Genomic DNA, 12079 nt, shown 5'->3' on the forward strand with positions numbered 1-12079 from the left:
AGGATAACTTTAATCCTTCGGTGTTTTTTTTTGTTCATCCAAAAAGTGATTGAAATCATTATTTTAATGTGCATAAGTACAGAACAGTAACTGATGAGTCAGGTTTTGCTGTTTAATAAAATAAAATTAAAAGTGTGATTCTATTTCCCGCATGCTTTTGAAATTCAAATTGTCCTCTTGCATTATTTTTCTACCGCAATTTAAAGGATTGAAGGATTTTATAAAAAAATGAAACGATTTTGAAGGACATATAATATTAACATATTTCTTACAAGTAGTTTGGTGAATATTACTTATTGCGTCTCATTTTATTTTACCAATTCATATTTCGTTAGAAACCACTCTTCTACCATTACATCTACACTATAAATCAGTTCTTAATTTAAAAAATGTTTTATATATTAATTTATTTAAAACCTTTTGCTCATACAATACATCTTATAAATTTTGTAATCCAAGCTGAACAACATTTAAATTTGAATTTATGGCGCGCACAATGCATCGCTGTACTCCTCCGATAGTTATTGCGCTAGTCGCGCCAATTAATAATTGTATTTGTTCCTTGTGACTCATTTGTTTAATTAAAACAATAGTTAAAACAGTAGGCATATTTATGCAACATTTAAATTAAAACCAAAACTTCGTCAATTGCCATGGAATTTCGTTGAAATGCTTGTCCATAATGCTATAGTTTTGGTACAATAATATTGTTTTTAACATTATGTTCTTAATTTTATTTCATTTGTTCCAGTTGCCAAATTATTTTATGAAATTATTTCAGATAATCACAAAAAGGCGCAATTAGTAAGACCAATTTGTCGTTTTTGCCCTCACGTTCAATGTGACCGCATGGCGATAAGGCGATAGGTATCGCAGATGAGCTATCGACAGCTCGATATATCACGCGTATGGGATATCGATGGTTGGTCATGTACAAAATACCATTCCTCGGGTAAATTAAAACGCGAAAATTGCGTGGAAAATCGGGGAAAAGCGCTGCGACAGGCGGCGGAAAAGTAAGCTAACGGTACGCTAGCGTAACGGCAAGGCGGCGGCATCTCGCGAGCGGGCAATTTCGGAGCGGCGACGACGAAACGGCAGTGCGCAAATGTAAAATGCACGGAATATTCGCATGTGCAGTGTGATAATAAATAAACGCCACACAAAATTTTCGGCGCAGGGGCAAACACACCAATACACAAAAGCGGCGGCGCGTTCGTGTGCGTGCGCCTTTTTTTTCTCTGTGTGAGTGTGTGTGTGTGTGTGCGTTCATATCTGTGTGTTAGTGTGTTATCACAAAGGAGCTGGGAAAAACAATAACAAAAACAACAGCAACAGCACGCAGGTGCGTATGTGTGTGTGTGTGATGGGATGGGGGGAGAGAGGTTGGAAATTTATTCGATTTTCCACTGCGACAGTGCATACGGTTTATATACGTATGTATATGTTCATATATGTATTACATAGGGTTTGCATTTAGTGGTATAAGTGAGTGCGCAAAAGTTTCCGAGAGCCAAACTAACGGTTCTTGCCAGCCTTTTGTATGTATGTATTAGGTAATCTTGTGTGTGTGTGGGTGCTTTTTACCGTTACAGCGGCGCCTTGAAAGAAAATCCAACTGCGAGTGTCCGTAATTAAAACATGCGCCGCAGCTAAGAAAAGTGAAAATGTAAGGGGGGAAAAGCCGAAAACAAGGGCGGAGAGGGGGTTAAAAATGGGAGGCTGTGCACTTGCATCTGTAATACATGGCGTATGCGTAACACTTATCAATTCCAATTTGAATCTTACGCATCTCTGTGTGTGTGCTTTTGATTCTGTGGCCTTAGGGGTTGCAAAAAGCACCCAAACCACCCCCTGCAAATGGGAAACTGTCAGATACACACACACCACATGAAGGGAAAAAACAGAGCGAGATGGCTGGCTCACAGCAGCCTTCGTTGAGAGATTTTTCACTCCCAATAATCGAGGACGCCACTGTGATGTGGGGATTATTTGGGGGTGGCTTAAAAAGTACAGTTCCCATTGGAAGAGGCGACGTGGCTGTATTGGGACTAACAGCTGCTGCTGGAATAATAGCAATTGCACAATACTTTAAAGTAATATTATTAATTTGGCTGAAATAATTATGTGTAGCAATATAAAAGGGGCAAAACAATAATCTTATTATTTCAATGAACTCTACTTTGCACCGCTACTTTTTGTGCGCCGCCACTGTAAATTCTTGCCCGTCGCTTATACATACATAGTTCTCATGTGTGTTTGTGGGTGGGTGGCTGTGAACGGTGGGAGGTGGGTGGATGGGGTGGTTGGTGCGCCGTCGCCGCTGCCGCGAAAAACGAACCGCCGCATGCGTAACTTATTTTTTCTCGCCTTTCTTTCGTCTTTGCGCTGTTATCATTGTTTTTGTAGACTGTGCGTCAAGTACAAATAGAGCGAAAGAGAGGGACAGAAGAGAGAGAGTACGAGTAAATAGCTATTGATTATATATTTGCAAGAGAGCGAGGGAGAGAGAAGAATGAAGGGAAGAAGCGCACGGTGGGGTCGATTCTAAACATACGAAAACGATTCTTTAGAGAACCTCTTTAACAAATTTTTAAAAATTATAATCAAAACTGAAATTTGGAACACGTGGTAATCATCAAATTTTAGATTCGTAATAGTATTTGTTGAAAAATATTAGGTTAGGTGTTCCCAAGGGTAGTATAATTGAAATTTCCTTAAACTTCTTTATCAAACAAATTTTGTAGTGGACGATAATTGTACTCTATTAATTTTGAATGTTTTTGAGAGACGAGAGACTGATAACACTGTAATTAATGGCCCACTGTGCCAGCTGCACTGATTTCGTATTTGATTTTCCAGCCCAAACTGCCTGTACAAGTGTGGGTGATCAATGCGCCTGTGTGAGCGTGTGTGCGCTGACGCAGTGGGAGTTTGTTGTAGTGGGAGTTGTTGTAGGCACACACAAACAAAATCCAGAGGTGTATTAAGTATTTTCAAAAGTTCTCTATTCAAAAACGAGTAATAAAAATAGATCATAGCTACGGAGGCAAAAGCATTAGAGGGTTTAAAAGGAATAGGGGCTAAACGACTCTCACAAAAAATGCATCTGCAATGTGTGTCAATGCCACATAGGAAACTGAAACATTTTTAACAATACTTAAATTCATATTAAAAGTTAACGAAAGAGTTTATTTAACAGATCCTGTGCGCAAGCGCCAGTGCAACCCTGTGTTCTTTTCTAGTAAATAAAATATTTATCTTATTTTTTGAGAAGGTAAAAAATAAAACAGGTACCAAAATATTTAAGCTACCTTTCGTTAACTCCACGCAATGGCAGATAAAAAATGTCTGACTAGGGGTGCCTTAGTAACTGACTAAGTGGGTGCTCAGTTGCCTTGACATCGGCTTACGACTTGGGGCTTATAGCATGCATCTCGGGGCACTCGGCGCAGTTTTTCCAGCTAAACACAAGGAAGGGAAAAGCGCTGCGCACGCAACCCCACAAAAACAAAAAAACAGACTCGGGCCACTATACACTTAAGGTCATGCAAATAGGTAAGCTTCAATGACTTATTCTGTGGTAGATAACTAAAGAGCTTTGACCACTATATATCATTGAACAGCATCAATAATTTAAAACGAATTTTTGCTCTTGCTTAAGATTTTAAAATTTTTGCATTTCCCGAATTCATTTATATTTAAATAAAAACAGCTTAATTTTAGAATTCAAATTTCTTTTTTACAAAATTTAGTGAAATTTGAAATATTTCTTTAGATAATACCTCCATTCTAAATTCATTTACGTTATTGTAAAACTAAATATCTATTTTCGCATCTATGGCTCTTTCAAGGCGAAAGTTGAATGATCCCCCTGCCCCGAATGAAGAGCCAGTTTGGTCAGCATCCAGTTAGGTGTTCTAAGGGATGAACAAAATCAGGTTGCTCTTTGCCCGTCCTCGTTCATCCCACCATCAGTCTGCCTGATTTTTGATTTCAACCCAGTTCCAGTTGCAGAAGTGGGTTCACTTTTTCGGGGCCTTCACTGTCTGTCGCCGGATGTTTGGCACGCGCAAGTGAAACGGGCTTACAACCCCTAAAAGGGGATGGGATTGGTGGTGTTTTACCTTCCAAATGTAGAGGGTGGTTGGGTGGTGCGAGCAGTGCATGCGTGGTGGTTTAAAAACGAACCCACGAACCCAAAGAAAAAAAAAACGAAAAACAGGATAAGGCAGTGTTATCATGGGTTAAAATTCGAGCTCGGCGAGTTTGCGTGTGTATTTGGTGCTGGTGGTGAAAGTTCCGGGGCCTTAGGGGTGGCTTTTTCCAGGGCCCGAATCTCTGCTCTCAATTTCCCGACGGGGGTGTTGTTAGCCCATATAGCCGTGCTCTTCTGGCCAAATGTGGGGGAGTTCAAAGGGGTACCATATTGTATTATAGTATCTGCCGTATGGTCGCAATGGATTTCGGGCTTGCTATGTTGCACATTTCACCTTTGTTATTGTAGCTTACGGGGCATAATTTCCATATAGCTTTCCTATCGAAGCTATATAGACAGAGGAAGACGGCCAGACCTTATATATATAGCCATCTCAGGCGGCGATGTCGACGCATGGGCGCAGTATTGATTTTTCACTGCGTCGACGTCGCTGCTTTGTCGCAATCACTCCATGGGGTGGTTTCTCGTGCCCTCTCTTTCTCCCCCGCTACTGCTCTCTCTTTCGCGCAGCTAGCGCCCTCTCTTTCTGCCGCCGCGTTGCCGTCGTGGGTTTCCGAGTTTCTGAGCAAACGCAAATAGAACTTGAGCACAGAGAGCCACTAAAAGCGGTGCTGAGTGGTTCGTTCGGGAGCCCTAATCTCGTTCCAAATATTACTTATTTTATTTTCTGTGCTACAAAGAGTGTGTGCCAAAAGTTCTAAACTTGCTACCAAAAAAAAAATTCAAATTAAAAAGTAACCGAAAATAGACGAGTAGTAGCTAAAAAGAATTCAAAAAATATAAAATAATAAGAAAAAATACCAAATCCCCAGTTGGTTTGCCCACCACTACACGTCACTTGAAAATCCCTGAGGCAAGCAGAAACCATAAAAAACAATTGATAAACCTTAATTTTACTTGAAATAAGTGCTTAGTCGGTCGAAAAGCAAGTACCCAAAATTTGAACTCTATATCAGTGCGCACGTGCAACGGCCCCCAAGAAAGCGAAAGAGAGGGCTATACTCGGGGAGAAAGAGAGGCTAGATTGCAAATCTGTGCGGGAGCAGAAGAAGCTTGGGGATTCTGCGCACTGGAGAATCGAGAACGTAGAATGCACATGCTCAGAAACGGGGAGAATAAAGCAATGAGAGCGCGAGATTGGTGTTTGTCTAATATTTTTCAAATGTGAACAAACAATATAGTCAAAAGCTAATAGTTATAGATGAGTTGAGATAGTACACACACATTATTAAAATGTTTTAGGTAATAAACAATGAGTATTTATTCATTTAAATAAAGTACCTATAGATTTATTTTAAAACAATTATAAATATAATATTCCTAGTTGTATTTTACATTTTCTTTGCAATAAATAAAAAAAAAGAGTACGATGAGTATGCAAGAAAGATTGGGGTAACCTGGCGCAAGAAGATAGGGTCTTAAACAGAACCAGATAGCAGAAAAACAAAAAGATAGAGATACAAAGAAGTAACGTGAGTCCAATCCTGTATCTTTCGGTTTGTGTCAGGGTCAGTCTTCTTCAGTTTTCCGAGCTACCTGTGCCACATGCATGCCTTTTGCTCACCTTACCCCCATATTTATTTACATATAGTACACGTATGTACCCAAGTTCTCGCCGTTTATCGGCTCCCGAAACCAACCGATACGATCCGATCCGATCCATTGGGGCCCTACGAATAAAAAAGCGACTTAAACGTCGACGGCGCTAATCTGCGACTGCGGATCGCTCGAATTACAAACAGTTGTGCATATGTACCTTGGTATATATGGTATACGGGTACATATTGTTGCCGGGGCTGCGTTATAAAACTCTGAATTGTTCGCTTTTGTTGTTCTATTATTGTCGTTTGTGGTGTTGCGCATGCGCGCTTTTGACCTGATTCACTTGTCGCTTATCAGCAGAAAAAAGCGATCCAAGTTCTGTTGTCGCTGGTATACCCTGTACTCCCGGTGATATAGGGGTATATTTTGAAACTTATACATTGTTGACTGGTTGGCGTAATCAACCCCTTTACGAAACTCGTTTCAGCTTGGGGTGCAAAGCTTTATAAATATTCTAATACTGTATGTTTGTGAGAACTCACGACGTACCACTTTTGTAGAACTCCAGATGCTACAGCTTCCATAAATCTATTATGTTAAGATTTACTTGTATCTACATAGTTTCTACAAACTTGTAAAGAAAGCTTATGAATAGAAAATATTTTTCCTAAAGAAGATGCTGGGTAACTTTGGGTCTCTAGGGTTCCCCTTGTTTTTCTCGCCCTGTGCCTCGTATAATAATGTAGTTTGTTATCAGAGACCTGAGAATTATTTTCTGTCTTCGTGTCTCCAAACAGCTCTTATCACACTGCGCATGCGAATAAGGCCTTCGGAAGTCCAGTGAAGAGGGTCTGAGGCGAGGAGAGGATCAGCAGCAGGGAGCAGGGAGGAATCCCACCGCCAAACTGGCCACCACAAGCTATCGGTTGGTTGTGGCGCCGGCGGGCAGCCGGAGTACGACTGGCAATGTGGTGGTGACCACCACCTCCTCGGGGAGCAACTCCTCGAATGGGGGCAACGGTGGCGGAGGAACTCCTGTGGGGAACAGCAGTTCGGGAAGCGGTCTCAACGTGACCACCATCACAACGACCGGCGGAGGAGGCGGTGGCGGCCAGTTACAAAGTGCTGGCAACAGTTCCCAGAGCAACGGAACCACCTACAAGATCGAAATGCTGGACGAGGATATCCAGAGCTTGGGCTCCGAGGACGACGACGAGGATCTGATCAGCAGCGATGGCAGCCTGTACGAGGGAGATCTGGGTTCCATGCCCGTCAACGATGATGTGGCACACCAGCTGGCGGCCGCAGGACCAGTGGGCGTGGCAGCAGCAGCGGCCATTGCGAGTTCCAAGAAACGCAAGCGGCCCCATTGCTTCGAAACGAATCCTTCGGTTAGGAAAAGGCAACAGAATCGATTGCTACGCAAGCTGAGAGGGATCATCTATGAGTTTACCGGCAGGGTGGGCAAACAGGCGGTCGTTTTGGTGGCCACACCGGGTAAACCCAACACTAGCTACAAGGTTTTCGGAGCCAAACCGCTGGAGGATGTGCTGCGGAACCTGAAGAACATTGTGATGGACGAACTGGACAATGCACTGGCCCAGCAGGCGCCACCACCGCCCCAAGATGATCCGTCGCTTTTCGAACTGCCCGGCCTGGTCATCGATGGGATACCCACGCCCGTGGAGAAGATGACCCAGGCCCAGCTAAGAGCCTTTATCCCGCTGATGCTCAAGTACTCCACGGGACGAGGAAAGCCCGGCTGGGGAAGAGAGTCCACTAGACCGCCCTGGTGGCCAAAGGAGCTGCCCTGGGCCAATGTGAGGATGGATGCCCGCTCCGAGGACGACAAGCAGAAGGTGGGTGGGGTGGGTGTTCCAACAGCCGCCCCCGATCTCTATTGGATCGTACTAATCATGTTCATGTCGTTCTCACACTTCAGATCAGCTGGACGCATGCGCTGCGCAAGATCGTGATCAACTGCTACAAGTACCATGGAAGGGAGGACCTGCTGCCCACCTTTGCCGACGACGAGGACAAGGTCAATGCTTTGATTTCGCAATCGGGAGACGAGGACGAGGACATGGAGTTATCGAATCCTCCCACCATCCACACGGTTACGACCATGACGCCGCCGACGGGCAACAGCAATGTGAGTATGCCAAAGGGTCTGTTTGGGGTTTCGGTTGGGGTTTTTCGGGATAAAAAGGATATTCCTAGGGAGAACAACAAACTATCTTATTGGGTTAATAATCTCCAGTGGTCGGATTCCAACGACCTTACATTGCTTGGCATTTTCCTGGGATAACTCACACCCATTACTAATCCGCACCCGGCACTTGGCAACGCATATATCACATTACTAATCCATCAACCAATTCGCATCGAATCCTCATCACAGCAACCGCAGCAGGTGAACGTGGTGAAGATCAACAGTGCGGGCACGGTGATCACCACCCACACGGCCCAGAGCAACACGCCGGCTCCTACGATCATCCAGAGCACCAATAACCAGCATGTGACCACGACGGCCACGCTGCCCGCCTCCACGAAGATCGAGATCTGCCAGGCGCCGACTCAGCAGCAGCAGCAGCAGCAACAGCAGCAGCACCACCAGCAGAACCACCAGCAGCAGCAGCACCACCAGACCCACTTGCCCAGCACGGTGCACATCCAGCCGGTGGCCGGCGGGCAACCGCAGACGATCCAGCTGACCACGGCCAGTGGAACGGCGACGGCCACCGCGGTGCCGACGACAGCCGCCGCCGTAAGTGCGGCCCAGGCCCAGGCACAGGCCCACTCCCACTCGCACGCCCACTCGCAGGCCCAGGCCCACTCGCACTCCCAGTCGAGTGGCAACCAGACGGTCACTGCCCAGCAGATCGCCAATGCCCAAGTCTGCATCGAGCCCATTACGCTCAGCGACGTTGATGTTCGTACTAATCCGGATGAATTGCCCTATGAATTGCCGTTGTACCCACTAATCGAGCCGGGATGGGGATCGGGACCTGTCAGACTATGCACTCTGGGTGACCAGGTCAAAGGGGGATATTCATTTTGTGAACTTTCAAGGGCTTTTGCCTATTTAAAATATTCCTAGTTCGTCAATTCTATTCTTGAACATGGGAACTTAAATTCTACTTACACTAAAAAATTCTTAAAGATATAGATTGTACACAATGATTTGAGGACAGATAATAAGGAAATACAAATATCTTGAAAGACTAACTTTCTTAAATTTGTTCAAGAAGTTTTTGGTACTTCAAGTTCACATACAGATATTCTTAAGAACGTTTTGTTCTTGAAATTCGCAAATAAAGAGTAATATGTAATGTTTGAGGAACCTCTGTGCATAGCTTACTAGTCCTGACCCTTTTGCCCCACTTTTTCCGTTCACTGAATATTGTTTTGGCTCAATCTTCTGTTTTTGCTGCTATATATTGTTAATCCTTGATGTTGTTGCCCCAATGATCCTCTTGATTTATTCCATTTAACCTGATTTTTTGTTTTGTTTGTTTGAACTTCTGTTGCAGCTGGTTGTTATCGAGTTATTGGTTATTTCCATCATTATTTGCATCCACTACAAATCGAACAATTGCACCCACATGTAAATACGACTTTTGTCACTCTAAAAACAAACAACAATTACATTTTTACCATTAATTTATGCCTAATAATTATTGCTTGCTATTTATGCATTTTTTGTAGTGTTATGTAGTGTTATTACAATGCTTATTGTTGTTCGTACCTATGATATTCCGAAACTAATTGGACTAATTCTTTGTATACAGTACACCACGCAAACGGTGCTCTCACAGAATGCCGATGGCACCGTGTCGCTGATCCAGGTGGATCCCAATAACCCGATCATCACACTGCCGGATGGCACCACTGCCCAGGTCCAAGGTGTTGCCACGGTGAGTCCATTTTGAGATCCATATATATACGATATCTAATTTGATTATTATTTGATACAGCTCCACCAGGGCGAAGGCGGTGCCACCATTCAGACGGTTCAGAGTCTCACCGATGTCAATGGACATGAGAACATGACCGTGGATCTCACCGAAACGCAGGATGGCCAAATATATATCACCACCGAAGATGGTCAAGGTATTTATTAACTCAGGAGATAAATTTATCTAATAATTGATAATAAAATTCCCTTTTTTTTTCTCAATAGGCTATCCCGTTTCGGTGAGCAACGTGATCTCGGTGCCCGTCTCCATGTACCAATCCGTGATGGCCAACATGCAGCAGATCCAGACGAACAGCGATGGAACGGTGTGCCTGGCGCCCATGCAGGTAGATACGAGTGCCAATCGCACCACCACCACTGCCGCCAGCTCCTCATCCTCTTTGGCGGGAAATGGCGGCGTTCAGTGCTACTCGCTGATCTCGACGGGATCAGCGGTCCTAGGTCGTCGCAGTGGTGCGTTAGTGGGCCAGCAGGTAGCTCCCGGGGGGCGTTACTACCTGGCCACGGCCACCACCAGTAGCAGCACCACCAGCTCCAGCAGTTTCGGGCAGCTCAACAACAATAATAGCACCCTGGCGAATAACAATAATAGCATAAAGATGCCCATGCCCATGCCCATAGTTCTGGCCGCGCCCAGTATTCCGCAGGTGGCCAGCACGAGGACCACCAGGAGGGGCGTGGCTAGTGGAGGAGGAGGAGGTGGAGCAGATGGAGCTGCCGCCGGAGGAGGCGGGGTAGTGATGGTTCAGAAGCGTAGGAAACCGAATGCCTCCTCAAAGAGTAGAACCCATTTGAAGGCAGGCGACAGCAGCTGCTCCTCCGGCAACTCCTCCTCCATTCGTTGTGTGGACAGCGCCAGTTTGACCAGTGTGCAGATCCAACTGCCGGCCATCAAGCTGGAGCACCTGGAGTAGGGTCCCCCATCCAAGAATCCAGCCCATCTCGAATCTAGTCAAATGCGGCTTTGCACAAAACACACAAAATCTATGAGAACCTAGCAGAATAAGAAGGAAACGCACGAATGCACTTGCCATTTAAACTTAGACACGCACAATGTGAATGCCAAAAACCCAAAAAAAAAAAACTTAGTAGAGCCAAGGAAAAACCTCAGATACTAACTATACGAATTGAATTTAGTGCCGAAAAGAGAACACCAAAAAATATTTGTTGATAATTGAAACCGAAAACCAAAAACACACAGCGAGAGCGTTAAATCAAAACTAAAAATCAATAACTAAAATTGTTCCTAGTTAACAGAGCTACAAATCATTAAACATTTGTTAGTTTTAGCCCTTTGTTTAGTAGTTAAGTAGTGGAGTACATACATAATCGTGCAAAAAATCTTGCTTAGAGCGCAACACAAACCAAATATTAACCAATTTAAGTTGTACAATTGGGTTAGTTCTAGCCAGTAAGTAGCAAAGCAAACAGGGATCAGCCAGCCTAGATGTTCTAGTTCTAGCCTAGACGTACAAGTCACCTCGTGAATTATAGCTCCTCAAAAGCCACCTTTTTCGACCCACCCTAAAATACGAAACGTAGTCAATTCGCATTGAAAATGCGCCAAAGCGGGGAAATGAGTTTGCCATTGGAGCTAGTTTACATAGCTTTAGTGGGAGAAATATATGTGCTATAAACATATAACTATATGGAGGGGATATTCGGTATATTCACCTCGAAATGCGTGCAAAATTAATTTTATGTTGATCTATAACTATTACCATTATTGCTATTGTGTTTTATCCGATTCATTATTGCTATTACCATTATTATTGTGTTTAAATGTTTGATTTTTATATATATATCGCAATTATTTGAATTGTTTTAGACCAAATTTTATGTTTAATCAGGCTAAGTGAAGTGCAAAAAGGAACGATTGAGAAGCCAACAAATTTTATTGAATAAATCTTTTGTTGTTGTGATTTTATTATAATTTTACTTTTGAATTTTTGCTAGTATATGATGTAAGCTGAAACGCTAAATAAAGCCAGCAAACGAATTTGAATATTATGATTATTTTTTGATTTATTATTAACCCCACATCTTATTTGCAAGACCTGATTTTTCATTGAGTTGGTGTGAGTATGTTTTGCTATTATATCTTATACTTTTTATGCTTTGTTTTTTATTCTTTTTCACCAGATAGAGAGACTGAAGAATATTGACGGAGCCCTCGACCTATATATAAATATATATTAATACAGAATTATACTAATTTTGTAAACTATCTTTTTTCCCCAAACAGGTGGAGAACGGCGACCAACTGGAGACCATCACCATGTCGCCGGGAATGCACCAGATGATGATCCAGGGCGGCCCCGGCCAGGAGCCCCAGCTGG

At 43.6% G+C, this 12079-nt stretch overlaps 1 protein-coding gene across 10 annotated transcripts; it reads left to right on the top strand.

Moving 5' to 3' along the window:
- Positions 1 to 907: 907 nt before the first annotated feature.
- Positions 908 to 11673, top strand: ewg (DNA-binding protein Ewg). Of its 10 annotated transcripts, none has more exons than XR_010654707.2 (7): positions 908 to 1345; positions 6559 to 7629; positions 7704 to 7913; positions 8163 to 8693; positions 9295 to 9368; positions 9553 to 9678; positions 9739 to 9874. XR_010654707.2 is itself a non-coding variant. In XM_065867515.2 (7 exons), exons 2-7 carry the CDS (start codon positions 6931 to 6933, stop codon positions 10652 to 10654), a joined length of 2412 nt encoding a protein of 803 aa, XP_065723587.1. In that variant the 5' UTR covers positions 909 to 1027; positions 6559 to 6930; the 3' UTR covers positions 10655 to 11673. The 10 variants fall into 10 exon arrangements, 8 of the variants coding, with proteins under 8 accessions (XP_065723587.1, XP_065723586.1, XP_065723589.1 ...); XR_010654708.2 differs by having other exon boundaries at positions 909 to 1345; positions 8163 to 8528; XM_065867515.2 differs by lacking the exon at positions 9295 to 9368 and adding an exon at positions 9945 to 11673 and having other exon boundaries at positions 909 to 1027.
- The last annotated feature ends 406 nt before the right edge of the window (positions 11674 to 12079 follow it).

The sequence above is a fragment of the Drosophila suzukii genome, chromosome X (assembly GCF_043229965.1).
Source record: "Drosophila suzukii chromosome X, CBGP_Dsuzu_IsoJpt1.0, whole genome shotgun sequence".
Lineage (NCBI taxonomy): Eukaryota > Metazoa > Arthropoda > Insecta > Diptera > Drosophilidae > Drosophila > Drosophila suzukii.

Coding starts and splice junctions, on each gene's coding strand:
- ewg (XM_065867515.2), top strand. CDS start 6,931: ATGCTGGACGAGGATATCCAGAGCTTGGGCTCCGAGGACGACGACGAG. Junction 9,679..9,738: donor AGGTCCAAGGTGTTGCCACG/GTGAGTCCATTT, acceptor TATTTGATACAG/CTCCACCAGGGCGAAGGCGG. Junction 9,875..9,944: donor CACCACCGAAGATGGTCAAG/GTATTTATTAAC, acceptor TTTTCTCAATAG/GCTATCCCGTTTCGGTGAGC.